Source organism: Oncorhynchus mykiss, chromosome 11, assembly GCF_013265735.2.
Source record: "Oncorhynchus mykiss isolate Arlee chromosome 11, USDA_OmykA_1.1, whole genome shotgun sequence".
Lineage (NCBI taxonomy): Eukaryota > Metazoa > Chordata > Actinopteri > Salmoniformes > Salmonidae > Oncorhynchus > Oncorhynchus mykiss.
This window is the reverse complement of record NC_048575.1, coordinates 69,241,373-69,258,872: the sequence shown is the minus strand read 5'-3', so window position 1 is coordinate 69,258,872 and position 17,500 is coordinate 69,241,373. Positions and strand designations below refer to the sequence as shown.

Here is a 17,500-nt window from a genome sequence, read left to right as displayed (position 1 = left end):
CGATGGCGATGAGGGGACCCAGCACCGCCTGGGACACAGAACACACACTGCTTTATACACACTTCACACAATACACACATACTGGCGATGAGGGGAACCAGCACCGCCTGGGACACAGAACACACACTGCTTTATACACACTTCACACAATACACACATACTGGCGATGAGGGGACCCAGCACCGCCTGGGACACAGAACACACACTGCTTTATACACACTTCACACAATACACACATACTGGCGATGAGGGGACCCAGCACCGCCTGGGACACAGAACACACACTGCTTTATACACACTTCACACAATACACACATACTGGCGATGAGGGGACCCAGCACCGCCTGGGACACAGAACACACACTGCTTTATACACACTTCACACGATAAACACATTACATTACTGTAGAGACTCTGAAAGGATGCACATGTTCAAATAAGTGTTGATACAATGTCACATTTCCTGTTGCTGCAGGATTATTTTGCTGCAATAGCAAACTGGCTCAATTAAAGATCCTACATCGGTAACCATCATAGAAGCCACTATAAACTAATACAGAAAGTAACCAAGGAAACAACAAGCGTCATGAATCAAGACCAATCAACAGTTTACTGCCAAGTCCCTTCTCTTCACTTTGGACTCTCTGTCCGATGTCCTGGCCAGAAAGGACCTCTGCAAAGAATTGAATACATTATCAGTGTGTTAAAAAGCCAGTCAACTCCAGGCTAACTTTATACTGTCCAGCCGCACCTTAGTATCCACTGACAGTTCAACCGGCTCTGATTCAGAGGGGTCGGGTTAAATGCGGAAGACACATTTCAGTTGAGAACATTCAGTTGGACAACTGACTAGGTACCTCCCTTCCCTTTCCCTTTCTCTATTGTGTTGGCACAACTCACAACCTGAAGTTACCTGTTAAGTGAGGTAACCATGGTAACCATAGAGATAAGCCACAGCTTGCGTCATGACTACAGATATGTGGTATAGTGGTTTCCTGGCTCAGTTCAAAGCGGTTTGTGAGAGAATGTTTACATGGAACTGATCAATCTAATCAAGGCCAGCGGTGTTTCATCATAACAGATCACTGAGAACTAAGCCTTGGCATCAAAACAGCACACACCTCTATACTGACTAATACTGTGAACCACACCTCTATACTGACTAATACTGTGAACCACACCTCTATACTGACTAATACTGTGAACCACAATGTGATACTGACTAATACTGTGAACCACACCTCTATACTGACTAATACTGTGAACCACAATGTGATACTGACTAATACTGTGAACCACAATATGATACTGACTAATACTGTGAACCACAATGTGATACTGACTAATACTGTGAACCACAATGTGATACTGACTAATACTGTGAACCACAATATGATACTGACTAATACTGTGAACCACAATGTGATACTGACTAATACTGTGAACCACAATGTGATACTGACTAATACTGTGAACCACAATGTGATACTGACTAATACTGTGAACCACAATGTGATACTGACTAATACTGTGAACCACAATATGATACTGACTAATACTGTGAACCACAATATGATACTGACTAATACTGTGAACCACAATGTGATACTGACTAATACTGTGAACCACAATGTGATACTGACTAATACTGTGAACCACAATGTGATACTGACTAATACTGTGAACCACAATGTGATACTGACTAATACTGTGAACCACAATGTGATACTGACTAATACTGTGAACCACAATGTGATACTGACTAATACTGTGAACCACAATATGATACTGACTAATACTGTGAACCACAATGTGATACTGACTAATACTGTGAACCACAATGTGATACTGACTAATACTGTGAACCACAATGTGATACTGACGAATACTGTGAACCACAATGTGATACTGACTAATACTGTGGCATGGTTAAAGTACACTACCAGTCAAACACAATATGATACTGACTAATACTGTGGCATGGTTAAAGTACACTACCAGTCAAACACAATATGATACTGACTAATACTGTGGCATGGTTAAAGTACACTACCAGTCAAACACAATATGATACTGACTAATACTGTGGCATGGTTAAAGTACACTACCAGTCAAACACAATATGATACTGACTAATACTGTGGCATGGTTAAAGTACACTACCAGTCAAACACAATATGATACTGACTAATACTGTGGCATGGTTAAAGTACACTACCAGTCAAACACAATATGGCCACACCAACAGCAATAGAAGACACTCACTCCAAAGTCTACCGAGCAGCTAAAACTACTATCACATGTCATGTCACCATGTCACATGTTGTTCAGACACCCAGATGGAGGTGGGTTGTGTAATAGGATAATATTGCATGCAACCACTGTGAACCAAACCCTACTGTTGACAATGTCCCTTTTGGCTGGGTAATGTGAACCAAACCCTACTGTTGACAATGTCCCTTTTGGCTGGGTAATGTGAACCAAACCCTACTGTTGACAATGTCCCTTTTGGCTGGGTAATGTGAACCAAACCCTACTGTTGACAATGTCCCTTTTGGCTGGGTAATGTGAACCAAACCCTACTGTTGACAATGTCCCTTTTGGCTGGGTAATGTGAACCAAACCCTACTGTTGACAATGTCCCTTTTGGCTGGGTAATGTGAACCAAACCCTACTGTTGACAATGTCCCTTTTGGCTGAATAATATATCAAATGGAAATGATAATGTTGAGTTGATCCTCTCCTTAGTTTAAGGGCCTGAAAGTTCATACAAGGAAACAATGATCACGCACACGCACACGCACACACACACACACAGTGTAGTAGTACCTATCAGAATGGATTCCAGTGTACTCCTTACCTGAGTTTCTCTGTTATGACTCTCGGGGTCTCTCTCGAAGCTCTCTGCGTAGATCCGGACTGTGGCCCCGGCCCCTCCCCCACTCCCACTCAGACGGAAGACCAGACGGGACTCATCTGTGAAGACAATCCGCAGACCCTGTATGCAGACAGAACAGAGACAGTGAGACAGGTACACAGACAGACCAGAAACAGTGAGACAGGTACACAGACAGACCAGAGACAGTGAGACAGGTACACAGACAGACCAGAGGCAGTGAGACAGGTATGCAGACAGACCAGAGACAGTGAGACAGGTATGCAGACAGACCAGAGACAGTGAGACAGGTATGCAGACAGACCAGAGACTGTGAGACAGGTACGCAGACAGACCAGAGACAGTGAGACAGGTACGCAGACAGACCAAAGACAGTGAGACAGGTATGCAGACAGACCAGAGGCAGTGAGACAGGTATGCAGACAGACCAGAGACAGTGAGACAGGTATGCAGACAGACCAAAGGGTGTGAGAAAAACTGACAATAGGCATTGAGACAGGTATGCAGACAGATCAGAGGCAGTGAGACTGGTATGCAGACAGACCAGAGACAGTGAGACAGGTAGAAAGACAGACCAGAGACAGTGAGACAGGTAGAAAGACAGACCAGAGGCAGTGAGACGGGTAGAAAGACAGACCAGAAGCAGTGAGACAGGTAGAAAGACAGATCAGAGGCAGTGAGACGGGTAGAAAGACAGACCAGAGGCAGTGAGACGGGTAGAAAGATAGACCAGAGGCAGTGAGACAGGTAGAAGACAGACCAGAGACAGTGAGACAGGTAGAAAGACCAGAGACCAGAGGCAGTGAGACGGGTAGAAAGACAGACCAGAGGCAGTGAGACAGGTAGAAAGACAGACCAGAGACAGTGAGACAGGTAGAAAGACAGACCAGAGGCAGTGAGACAGGTAGAAAGACAGACCAGAGGCAGTGAGACAGGTAGAAAGACAGACCAGAGGCAGTGAGACAGGTAGAAAGACAGACCAGAGACAGTGAGACAGGTAGAAAGACAGACCAGAGGCAGTGAGACAGGTAGAAAGACAGACCAGAGGCAGTGAGACAGGTAGAAAGACAGACCAGAGGCAGTGAGACAGGTAGAAAGACAGACCAGAGGCAGTGAGACAGGTAGAAAGACAGACCAGAGGCAGTGAGACAGGTTGAAAGACAGATCAGAGGCAGTGAGACAGGTAGAAAGACAGACCAGAGGCAGTGAGACGGGTAGAAAGACAGACCAGAGGCAGTGAGACAGGTAGAAAGACGGATCAGAGGCAGTGAGACGGGTAGAAAGACAGACCAGAGGCAGTGAGACAGGTAGAAAGACAGACCAGAGGCAGTGAGACAGGTAGAAAGACAGACCAGAGGCAGTGAGACAGGTAGAAAGACAGACCAGAGGCAGTGAGACAGAGGAGTCAGTGTAGTTAATGCAGTATCAACTGACGTCCCCTAGATGCCACTGTAGTCATATGCATGTGTGTGTGTGTGTGTGCGTGTGTGTGTGTGTGAGCATTTAATATACAGTACATCCCTGTATGCCTATATGTAGGTGTTTGAGAGAGAGGGGGTCAATGTACAGTAGTATGTGTGTAGTCTTTCTCTGTGGGAACAATTCAGTAGCAGGCTACAGAGGCAACCCTGGCATAGCTCTGTAAAGCCTCTCTCAACTTGTCATCACAGCCAGTCTGTCTGTGTGTGTGTGTGTTTATCTGTGAGCATGTGTCTCTGTTTATTAATGGGACGGCAGGTAGCCTAGTGGTTAAGGATGTTAGGCCAATAACTGAAAGGTCGCTGGTTCAAATCCTTGAGCCAACTAGGTGAAAAATATGTTGATGTGCCCTTGAGCAAGGCACTTAACCCTAATTTATCCTGTAGGTCGTTCTGGATAAGAATGTCTGCTAAATGAATATATGAAGTGTGTATGCATACAACAGACAGTGCATCCCCCTCTCACAGGCAGAGTGGAGCGACAACAGCTGACACAACACTGTGGAATGTCCAGTATTTGTGTCCAGTACACAGAGGAGTAGGTTTACTGGGGAGGGAGAAGCTGTCACACCTTTTGGTGAGTGACTAACTAGCTGTAACCGCTGTGGAGCTGGCCGAGAGGTCTGATCCGGCTACTGTGACAGGCCCGATTGGGAGGGTGACTGACTAAAAACAAACCACACACCATCTCTTATGACATCATGCATCCCAGGTCAAGACACCTGACACCAATGGGATCTACGTGTGAAGTATGAGCTGAAAAGTGTCGACGCCAGGAGATATTCCAGGGTTTGTGGGGAGGTTGGGACAGTGTGACAGAGACCGCTGCCAAGTGAAAAGCCTGTGTGTGTGTGTGTTTACATTTCCCAACAGTAGATGGTGTAACACTCATCATCCTTACTGACGCTGACACAGTCTGACTCATCAGTCTTTACACCAATCACAATAAAGACCCAACCGAGACATTTCTGCCTCCAACAAAGAGATGAAGGTTCTCAGACTAAACCGAGTCTACCAATCACAATAAAGGCCAAGCCAAAACATCCTACATCAGCCACTGTGACATCACTGCTCTATACATCCCTTGTTCCTAAACCTTTTAGCCCTGTGACCCACCTAAATCTTTTAGCCTTGTGACCCACCTAAACCTTTTAGCCCTGTGACCCACCTAAAGCTTTTAGCCCTGTGACCCACCTAAAGCTTTTAGCCCTGTGACCCACCTAAACCTTTTAGCCCTGTGACCCACCTAAAGCTTTTAGCCCTGTGACCCACCTAAACCTTTTAGCCCTGTGACCCACCTAAACCTTTTAGCCCTGTGACCCACCTAAAGCTTTTAGCCCTGTGACCCACCTAAACCTTTCAGCCCTGTGACCCACCTAAACCTTTTAGCCCTGTGACCCACCTAAAGCTTTTAGCCCTGTGACCCACCTAAACCTTTTAGCCCTGTGACCCGCCTAAAGCTTTTAGCCCTGTGACCCACCTAAAGCTTTTAGCCCTGTGACCCACCTAAACCTTTTAGCCCTGTGACCCACCTAAACCTTTTAGCCCTGTGACCCACCTAAAGCTTTTAGCCCTGTGACCCACCTAAACCTTTTAGCCCTGTGACCCACCTAAACCTTTTAGCCCTGTGACCCACCTAAAGCTTTTAGCCCTGTGACCCACCTAAAGCTTTTAGCCCTGTGACCCACCTAAACCTTTTAGCCCTGTGACCCACCTAAACCTTTTAGCCCTGTGACCCACCTAAAGCTTTTAGCCCTGTGACCCACCTAAAGCTTTTAGCCCTGTGACCCACCTAAAGCTTTTAGCCCTGTGACCCACCTAAAGCTTTTAGCCCTGTGACCCACCTAAAGCTTTTAGCCCTGTGACCCACCTAAACCTTTTAGCCCTGTGACCCACCTAAAGCTTTTAGCCCTGTGACCCACCTAAACCTTTTAGCCCTGTGACCCACCTAAACCTTTTAGCCCTGTGACCCACCTAAACCTTTTAGCCCTGTGACCCACCTAAAGCTTTGGGAGTCTTCTCATGACTCAACATGTCACCAGAACCAATGCCATAGACTCGATTGTGACTAGCAGGTCACCTCTCACCCATCGGGAAACAGTGAAGTAGTCATTCCAGAGATGTGTTTACCGTCAACAGCAGGCCAACTGTTCCTAAGCAACAGGTTGTACATCACACCATTATTACACTACTGTTCGTCTGCCTGTCTGGCTGTCCTGTTTCTGTCTTTTACTAAAGCAAAGAAGGGCTCTGCTGTGTTACCGTCAACAGCAGTGTGTGTGTGTGTGTGTGTGTGTCTGCACACTGGCTGACGAGGAGGGTTAGAGACAGCCATGCCCAAACATGGAACCCCAGCCAGTCTGAACACATGGCTACCTGGGAGGTCTGGAGCAGAGAGGGGTAGGAGGACACAAGTAGAGATGGAAAGAGAGAAGAGGAATATGTGCTGACTTTCAGATGGTATTTAATCCACTAATAAAGTCAACAGTTATATGGACCTCATCATAGACACCACCCCAATCTTGCCCCCCCCTCTCATCTCCTCCTCTCCCCCTCTCATCTCCTCAACTCCCCCTCTCATCTCCTCCTCTCATCTCCTCCTCTCATCTCCTCCTCTCCTCCCCTCCCATCTCCTCCTCTCCCCCTCTCATCTCCTCCTCTCATCTCCTCCTCTCATCTCCTCCTCTCCCCCTCTCATCTCCTCCTCTCCTCCCCTCCCATCTCCTCCTCTCCCCCTCTCCCATCTCCTCCTCTCCCCCTCTCATCTCCTCCTCTCCCCCTCTCATCTCCTCCTCTCCCCCTCTCATCTCCTCAACTCCCCCTCTCATCTCCTCTCCCCCTCTCGTCTCCTCCTCTCCCCCTCTCATCTCCTCCTCTCCCTCTCATCTCCTCCTCTCCCCCTCTCATCTCCTCTCCTCCTCTCATCTCCTCCCCCTCCCATCTCCTCCTCTCATCTCCTCATCTCCCCCTCTCATCTCCTCTCCTCCTCTCATCTCCTCCCCCTCCCATCTCCTCCTCTCATCTCCTCCTCTCCCCCTCTCATCTCCTCCTCTCCCCCTCTCATCTCCTCCTCTCCCCCTCTCATCTCCTCCTCCTCTCCCCTTCTCATCTCCTCCTCTCCCCTTCTCATCTCCTCCTCTCCCCCTCTCATCTCCTCCTCTCCCCCTCTCATCTCCTCATCCTCTCCCCTTCTCATCTCCTCCTCTCATCTCCTCCTCTCCCCTTCTCATCTCCTCCTCTCCCCCTCTCATCTCCTCCTCTCCCCTTCTCATCTCCTCCTCTCCCCCTCTCATCTCCTCCTCCTCTCCCCTTCTCATCTCCTCCTCTCCCCCTCTCATCTCCCCCTCTCATCTCCTCCTCTCATCTCCTCCTCTCATCCCTCCTCTCATCTCCTCCTTTCCACCTCTCATCTCCTCCTCCTCTCATCTCCTCCTCTCCTCTAAGAGCCATGTTTAAGTTATACAGACCTGGTTGCGGACCACAGTTCCATCCACAGGGTCGATGTACTCAAAGTTATCAGCCCGCTCCACACTGTAGACGTTGGTCCCCACAGCAAACTTCTGGGTAAGAAAGGCCTTGTCTGTGATCACCCCCTCCAAGTCTCTCATCAGGTAGAATGCAGCTCTGGGGTCCACGCCTTCATAGTCAAACCTGGGAACACACACACACAGGTGTGAACACATACACATAAGCATGAATGTGGCATTAAGACACACTCCTAGAAACCACAAGCTTAGAGACAAACACAGTAAGAAGCATCCCCGTCTATTAGATAAGGACATGACATCGTCAATGTGTCTTTCTGTGTTCACTACACATGTATTTCAATCCACTGATTGATTTATTGGTTGAATGATTGATGTATTGGTTGTTTGAGTGATTGATTGATTGATTGTTTGATTGGTTGATTGAGTGCTTGATTGATTTATTGATTGGTTGGTTAAGTGATTGACTTCATTATTGATTGGTTGGTTGAGTGATTGATTGGTTGATTGATTGATTGCATAGCAGAGTGACCTGCAGAAGTAGTTGCGTCCGAGCTTGGCCCAGTGGTCCTTGACGATTTCCTCCACGCCCTGTTTCCTGACAGCCATGATGGACAGCCACACCAGCACCGACCACAGACCATCCTTCTCACGGATGTGGTCTGAACCTTAACAAGAGACACAAGGGGACACAAGTTCGCCCAGGAAACCATAAATCTTTATAACCATGTTATAACCTTGTATAAAAACCTTCATAACCCTGTTATAAACATATGGAGCGGAGTGGGATGATGGACTAACATGGGATATTTAGAAAGGGAAGTTATCCTGTAGGATAACAAGATGAGGCTAGGTCTATGTCATAGGCATTTTAACAGGCATTCTGACAGGCATTCTGACAAGAACCCTTCAGTTCAACTCTGAGCCATAGAATTTAACAGCCACTAGTTTTATTTATTTGTCTCTCACACAAACACTGTACGCCTCTCCTGGATGGCTGATGGCTATCCGCAGCTATCCACACCAAGGAAGGGTGTGTTTGATTTTCGTATGTCCACATATGCTGAATGTATGTGCTATATTTGTACATTTGATTCATTTAGCAGACATTCTTATCTAGTGAGTGATAAGCAAGGTATTTGGATAGTAGGGTCAACAATATACTGATAATACCAAACGTTAGGAACACCTTTTTATTGAACTTTTATTTAACCAGGTAGGCTAGTTGAGAACAAGTTCTCATTTACAACTGCGACCTGGCCAAGATAAAGCAAAGCAGCGCGACACAAACAACAACACAGAGTTACACATGGAATAAACAAACACAGTCAATAATACAGTCTAAGTGTACAAATTAGATAGGATAAGGGAGGTAAGACAATAAATAGGCCATAGTGGCGAAATAATTACAATTTAGCAATTAAACACTGGAATGAAGATGAAGATGAATGTGCAAGTAGAGATACTGGGGTGCAAAGGAGCAAAATCAATAAAATAAATAACAGCATGGGGATGAGGTAGTTGGATGGGCTATTTACAGATGGGCTATGTACAGGTGCAGTGATCTGTGAGCTGCTCTGACAGCTGGTGCTTAAAGTTAGTGAAGGAGATATGAGTCTCCAGCTTCAGTGATTCTTCAAATTCGTTCCAGTCAATGGCAGCAGTGAACTGGAAGGAAAGGAGGAATTGGTTTTGGGGGTGACCAGTGAAATATACCTGCTGGAGCGTGTGCTACAGGTGGGTGCTGCTATGGTGACCAATGAGCTGATATAAGGCAGGGCTTAACCTAGAAAAGACTTATAGATGACCTGGAGCCAGTGGGTTTGACAAGGAATATGAAGCGAGGGCCAGCCAACGAGAGCTTACAGGTTGCAGTGGTGGGTATTATATGGGGCTTTGGTGAAAAAACAGATGGCACTGTGATAGACTGCATCCAATTTATTGAGTAGGGTATTGGAGGCTATTTTGTAAATGACATCACCGAAGTCAAGGATCAGTATGATGGTCAGTTTTACGAGGGTATGTTTGGAAGCATGAGTGAAGGATGCTTTGTTGCGAAATAGGACACAGATTCTAGATTTAATGTTGGATTGGAGATGCTTAAGGTGAGTCTGGAAGGAGAGTTTACAGTCTAACCAGACACCTAGGTATTTGTAGTTGTCCACATATTTTAAGTCAGAACCATCCAGAGTAGTGATGCTGGACGGGCGGGCAGGTGTGTGCAGCGATCGATTGAAGAGCATTCATTTAGTTTTACTTGCATTTAAGAGCAGTTGGTGGCCATGGCATTGAAGCTCGTCTGGAGGTTTGTTAACACAGTGTCCAAAGAAGGGCCAGAAGTATACAGAATGGTGTCGTCTGCGTAGAGGTGGATCAGAGAATCACCAGCAGCAAGAGCAACATCATTGATGTATACAGAGAAGAGAGTCGGCCCGAGAATTGAACCATGTGGCACCCCCATAGAGACTGCCAGAAGTTTGGACAACAGGCCCTCCGATTTGACACACTGAACTCTATCAGCGAAGTAGTTGGTGAACCAGGCGAGGCAGTCATTTGAGAAACCAAGGCTGTTGAGTCTGCCGATAAGAATGTGGTGATTGACAGATCGAAAGCCTTGGCCAGGTCGATGAATACAGCTGCACAGTATTGTCTCTTATTGATGGCGGTTATGATATTGTTTAGGACCTTGAGCATGGCTGAGGTGCACCCATGACCCGCTCGGAAACCAGATTGCATAGCAGAGAAGGTACAGAGGGATTCAAATAGTCGGTGATCTATTTGTTAACTTGTCTTTCGAAGACCTTAGAAAAGCAGGGCAGGATGGATATAGGTCTGTAGCAGTTTGGGTCTAGAGTGTCTCCCCCTTTGAAGAGGGGGATGACCGCGGCAGCTTTGCAATCTTTGGGAATCTCAGACAATACGAAAGAGAGGTTGAACAGGCTAGTAATATAGGTTGCAACAATTTTGGCGGAAAATTTTAGAAAGGGAGGGTCCAGGTTGTCTAGCCTGATGTCTGTCTGATTTGTAGGGGTCAAGATTTTGCAGCTCTTTCAGAACATCAGCTATCTGGATTTGGGTGAAGGAGAAACGGGGAGGCTCGGGCAAGTTGCTTGGGGGGGGGTACAGGGCTGTTGACCGGGGTAGGGGTAGCCAGGTGGAAAGCATGACCAGCCGTAGAAAAATGCTGATTGAAATTCTCAATTATCATGGATTTATAGGTGGTGACAGTGTTTCCTAGCCTCAGTGCAGTGGGCAGCTGGGAGGAAGTGCTCTTATTCTCCGTGGACTTTACAGTGTCCCAGAACTTTTTGGAGTTCTACTACAGGATGCAAATTTATGTTTGAAAAAGATAGCCTTCGCTTTCCTAACTGCCTGTGTATATTTGTTCCTAACTTCCCTGAAAAGTTACATATCGCGGGGGCTATTCAATGCTAATGCAGTATGCCACAGGATGTTTTTGTGCTGGTCAAGGGCAGTCAAGTCTGGAGTGAATCAAGGGCTATATCTTTTCCTGGTTCGAAATTGTTTGAATGGGGCATGCTTATTTAAGATGGTGAGGGAAGCACTTTTAAAGAATAACCAGGCATCCTCTACTGATGGAATGAGGTCAATATCCTTCCAGGATACCCAGGTCAGGTCATTAGAAACGCCTGCTCGCTGAAGTGTTTTAGGGAGCGTTTGACAGTGATGAGGGGTGGGGTGGCCGCAGACCCATTACAGACGCAGGCAATGAGGTAGTGATCGCTGAGATCCTGGTTGAAGACAGCAGAGGTGTATTTGGAGGGCAGGTTGGTCAAGATGATATCTATGAGGGTGCCCGTGTTTACGGATTTAGGGTTGTACCTGGTAGGTTCATTGATAATTTGTGTGAGATTGAGGGCATCAAGCTTAGATTGTAGGATGGCCGGGGTATTATGCATGTCCCAGTTCAAGGCACCTAACAGCACGAGCTCTGAAGATAGATGGGGGGCAATCAATTCACATATGGTGTCCACGGCACAGCTGGGGGCAGAAGGTGGTCTATAGCAAGTGGCAACGGTGAGAGACTTGTTTCTGGAAAGGTGGATCTTTAAAAGTAGAAGCTCAAATTGTTTAGGCACAGACCTGGATAGTAAGACAGAACTCTGCAGGCTATCTCTGCAGTAGATTGCAACTCCGCCCCCTTTGGCAGTTCTATCTTGTCAGAAAATGTTATAGTTAGGGATGGAGATTTCAGGATTTTGGTGGTCTTCCTACGCCAGGATTCAGACACGGCTAGGGCATCTGGGTTGGCAGAGTGTGCTAAAGCAGTGAATAAAACAAACTTAGGGAGGAGGCTTCTAATGTTAACATGCATGAAACCAAGGCTTTTACAGTTACAGAAGTCAACAAATGAGAGCGCCTGGGGAATGGGGATGGAGCTAGGCACTGCAAGGCCTGGATTAACCTCTACATCACCAGAGGAACAGAGGAGGAGTAGGATAAGGGTATGGCTAAAGGCTATAAGAAATGGTTGTCTAGTACGTTTGGAACAGAGAGTAAAAGGAGCATGTTTCTGGACACGGTAAAGTAGATTCAAGGTATAATGTACAGACAAAGGTATGGTAGGATGTGAATACAGTGGAGGTAAACCTATGCATTGAATGATGATGAGAGAGATATTGTCTCAAGCAATATAATTTAAACCAGGTGAGGTCACCGCATGTGTGGGAGGTGGAAATAAAGGGTTAGGTAAGACGTATTGAGCAGGGCTAGAGGCTCTACTGTGAAATAAGGCAAATATCACTAACCAAAACAGCAATGAACAAGCCATATTGACATTAGGGAGAGGCATGTGTAGCCGAGTGATCATAGGGGTCCAGTGAGTAGCTAGGCGGGCTGGAGACACGGCATTTCGGACAGGTAGCGGGCCGGGGATAGCAAGCTAGCAGTAGGGCCTTAGAGGGACGTCGTGACGGAATTAGTCTGTTGTTGCCCCCTCGTGCGGTTATGTCGGCAGACCAGTCGTGCTGGATCAGCTGGGCTCCGTGTAGTAAAAGGGTCCAGGCCAATTGGCAAAATAGGTATAGTAGCCAAAAAAATTGGCTGATGGACCTCTTCAGCTAACAGTCTGATACACTCTAGACAGCTAGCAGGCTAGCAGATGGGCATTCAGGGGACGCCGAGATGGAGGAGCCAGATGAAAAAAATCCCTGGGCAGATTACGTCAGTAGTCCAGTCGTGATGGATCGACGGGGCTCCGTATCGGCAGTAAAAGGTGTCCAGGCAAATTGGCAAAGTAGGTATTGTAGCCCAAGGAGTGGCTGATGGACCTCTTCAGCTAGCCGGGAGATGGGCATAGCATTGGCTAGCTCCAGGCCAGTTGGTGATTGCTTTGGGACAGAGATGTTAGCCAGGAGTGGCCACTCGGATAGCAGCTAGCTAGCTGAGATGATCCAGGTTAAAAGGTTCAGAGCTTACGGTAGGAATCCGGAGATATGGAGAAAAATAAGTCCGATATGCCCTGGTTTGAATCGTGCTATGCAGACTGGCAGGAGTTGTCCGGGCTAAGGTTAGCTGATGACCGCTAGCAGTGGCTAGCTGACTACTAGCTAGTAGCTAGTTAGCTGGCTAGCTTCTGTTGGGGGTTCCAGTTCAAAAGTAAAGAAAATAGCAGATCCATACCACATTGGGTGAGGCGGATTGCAGGAGAGTATGTTGAAGCTGAGGTTAAGAAAAATATATAAAAATATATATACACGGGACACAACAAGGAGAAGACATAGACGTCTGACTGCTACGCCATCTTGAACCTTCTCATATTGGAGTTGCTACCCCCCTTTTGCCCTTAGAACAGCCTCAATTCGTTGCGGCATGGACTCTACAAGGTGTCGAAAGTGTTCCACAGAGATGCTGGCCCATGTTGACTCCAATGCTTCCCACAGTTGGCTGGGTGTCCTTTGGGTGGTGGACCATTCTTGATATAAACGGGAAACTGTTGAGCGTGAAAACCCCAGCAGCATTGCAGTTCTTGACACACTCAAACCTGTGCGCTTGGCACCTACTACCATAACCCATTAAAAGGCACTTAAATATTTTGTCTTGCCCATTTACCCTCTGAATGGCACACATACATAATCCATGTCTCAATTGTCTCAAGGCTTAAAGATCCTTCTTTAACCTGTCTCCTCCCCTTCATCTACACTGATTGAAGTGGGTTTAACAAGTGAATTCAATAAGGGATCATAGCTTTCACCTGGATTCACCTCGTCAGTCTATGTCATGGAAAGAGCAGGTGTTCCTAATGTTCTGTATACTCAGTGTACACCATCAGCTACAGAGACCACATGCGTCAGGGGAAAGAGGAGTATAACGCAGACAGACTGGTATCTCTCTAAGTGGAGAGATCAGTCTGTTCACACTGCCAATGGTCTCTAACTGAGGTGGACTAGATTTGAGTGTGAGTCACAGTGTCAAGTCCACACCTGTTCATTTTAGATGAGAATAAAAGACACACATAAAAAGCTAAGTATATGGAATAAAGAGTCTTAAAGTCTAAATCGTTCCTCACATAGTACCTTTAGATCCGAATCTTTGTCTTATTTATATATACTTTTCTTATGCTCCGTGTTGTATTTCCTGTGTTTATGCTGCATGTTGTATTTCCTGTGTTTATGCTCCATGTTGTATTTCCTGTGTTTATGCTCCATGTTGTAATTCCTGTGTTTATGCTCCATGTTGTATTTCCTGTGTTTATGCTCCATGTTGTATTTCCTGTGTTTATGCTCCATGTTGTATTTCCTGTGTTTATGCTCCATGTTGTATTTCCTGTGCTTATGCTGTCATGGTGTTGCCCTCTTTGAGTACAGCGAGCACCATCCCCCGCTCTCTGCTTCTACAACCAGACTGCTGTGGTCAGAGGTCGTAAATTCCTAAGGAAGACCCTGCCTCATGGACACACAGTTATAGAGAGTCGTTTTCATGGAGACAAATTAAATCCTTCCACCTCACAGAACGTGAGGTACGAACAAATTTCATGTTCCAGAGAAAGTGTAAAAGATCAGTGAAGAATCCAGCTACAAACTGGTGCGTTTGGCACAACTTGGCAAGCTCAAGAGAGACGGTGTGGCCACATTACCATAACGCTGTTTATATAATAGCCTCAGATATGAGGTTTACATCTAATTGTTGTATAAGATGAATGAGTGAGTATGATACTGTTTGAATAATGGTGTAATATGATTGTGGACTGTTTAATGAAGGAAAATACAATTCCCTTTTGATTTGAACTAAATCAGAGGACCGCCCCTGAGCCCAGTTAGGGTCAGACATCCTGAGACAGCCCTCTTCTGCCATTCTCAATAAAACCCCACTTTGAGAAATTATCAGTAGACCATGTTTTTCTCCATTAGGAGGGGGACTAAAGGTTGTAGACCATTGCTGAATCTTTTAACCATACCACGTGGTTAAAACTCTTAGACTATCGATACCGACAGAATAAGAACAAGTCTTTGATACAAATGACTAGTCTGCAGCTAGGAATTCGGCATCATTGAACGCGAAGAACGACAACCGCCGAAACAACCATTCTAATACGAATGTCACTTTGAACTATCCCCTCTAACCAAGACAGAGAGAGAGAGACGGACAATCCTACAAAAGAAATGAACTTTTCAACCAGCGATCAAGACGACACACTGAGCGTAAATATATATATTGATTGAAATTGTTCCCGAATGAGTGAGCGTTCATGTGTAAGGGATTAGCATTTTAATTGTTATAATTAACTCTGTAGTGACTTCTGAGTCGACCCCCATTGCCCATTTGTCTAACAAGCCGCCATGCCGGTTCAGCCCACTAGGGAACATTCTATCGTTTCATGTAACCATATTTACTGTTTGTTTATGCATTTCTGTGAATTACTTAGTTAGTAATAAATAAATGATTTAAGATAATTGATGTATGGATGACTCATAGTGAAGACTGGATTTGTGCAGATAACCAACAATTTACGACGTTTGGAATGAGACTAACGTGAGGTAAAATAAATAAATCATTAATCAGAAGACTATTGATCAGATATGAAAATATCTGAAAGGTTATATTGGGAAATTATAACTTTGTAATCTAAATACTTTCCTTGGTGCCCCTATTTCCTAGTTAATTACAGTTACACGATTAATTACTTTGATCGTGTTATACTAATTACAGAGAATCTTTGATAAAACGATGTCTTCAATTTCATGATAGTAAAGACACGACAATGCTCCATGTTGTATTTCCTGTGTTTATGCTCCGTGTTGTATTTCCTGTGTTTATGCTCCATGTTGTATTTCCTGTGTTTATGCTCCATGTTGTATTTCCTGTGTTTATGCTCCGTGTTGTATTTCCTGTGTTTATGCTCCATGTTGTATTTCCTGTGTTTATGCTCCATGTTGTATTTCCTGTGTTTATGCTCCGTGTTGTATTTCCTGTGTTTATGCTCCGTGTTGTATTTCCTGTGTTTATGCTCCGTGTTGTATTTCCTGTGTTTATGCTCCGTGTTGTATTTCCTGTGTTTATGCTCCGTGTTGTATTTCCTGTGTTTATGCTCCGTGTTGTATTTCCTGTGTTTATGCTACGTGTTGTATTTCCTGTGTTTATGCTCCGTGTTGTATTTCCTGTGTTTATGCTCCGTGTGGTATTTCCTGTGTTTATGCTCCGTGTTGTATTTCCTGTGTTTATGCTCCATGTTGTATTTCCTGCGTTTATGCTCCGTGTTGTATTTCCTGTGTTTATGCTCCATGTTGTATTTCCTGTGTTTGTACTACGTGCTGTATTTCCTGTGTTTATGCTCCGTGTTGTATTTCCTGTGTTTATGCTCCGTGTTGTATTTCCTGTGTTTATGCTCCGTGTTGTATTTCCTGTGTTTATGCTCCATGTTGTATTTCCTGTGTTTATGCTCCATGTTGTATTTCCTGTGTTTATGCTCCATGTTGTATTTCCTGTGTTTATGCTCCATGTTGTATTTCCTGTGTTTATGCTCCGTGTTGTATTTCCTGTGTTTATGCTCCGTGTTGTATTTCCTGTGTTTATGCTCCGTGTTGTATTTCCTGTGTTTATGCTACGTGTTGTATTTCCTGTGTTTATGCTCCGTGTTGTATTTCCTGTGTTTATGCTCCGTGTGGTATTTCCTGTGTTTATGCTCCGTGTTGTATTTCCTGTGTTTATGCTCCATGTTGTATTTCCTGCGTTTATGCTCCGTGTTGTATTTCCTGTGTTTATGCTCCATGTTGTATTTCCTGTGTTTGTACTACGTGCTGTATTTCCTGTGTTTATGCTCCGTGTTGTATTTCCTGTGTTTATGCTCCGTGTTGTATTTCCTGTGTTTATGCTCCGTGTTGTATTTCCTGTGTTTATGCTCCATGTTGTATTTCCTGTGTTTATGCTCCATGTTGTATTTCCTGTGTTTATGCTCCGTGTTGTATTTCCTGTGTTTATGCTCCATGTTGTATTTCCTGTGTTTATGCTCCGTGTTGTATTTCCTGTGTTTATGCTCCGTGTTGTATTTCCTGTGTTTATGCTCCGTGTTGTATTTCCTGTGTTTATGCTCCATGTTGTATTTCCTGTGTTTATGCTCCGTGTTGTATTTCCTGTGTTTATGCTCCGTGTTGTAATTCCTGTGTTTATGCTCCATGTTGTAT

At 45.3% G+C, this 17,500-nt stretch overlaps 1 protein-coding gene across 2 annotated transcripts in view; it reads right to left on the bottom strand.

The window, feature by feature from the left end:
- The window catches only part of LOC110536297 (phosphoglucomutase-like protein 5), a 49,368-nt gene that overhangs the window by 1,045 nt on the left and 30,823 nt on the right, over nt 1-17,500 (bottom strand). Inside the window, exons 8-11 of one of the 2 annotated variants that reach the window (XM_036936211.1) lie at nt 8,392-8,527; nt 7,842-8,025; nt 2,861-2,998; nt 1-28 (exon numbers count right to left, since the gene is read on the bottom strand). The exon at nt 1-28 is cut by the window's left edge and continues 1,045 nt beyond it. In XM_036936211.1, coding sequence (XP_036792106.1) covers nt 1-28; nt 2,861-2,998; nt 7,842-8,025; nt 8,392-8,527 — 486 coding nt within the window. Of the gene's footprint in view, nt 29-150; nt 345-2,860; nt 2,999-7,841; nt 8,026-8,391; nt 8,528-17,500 lie in introns of those variants that run through there. The other variant, XM_036936210.1, reaches the window with a different exon arrangement.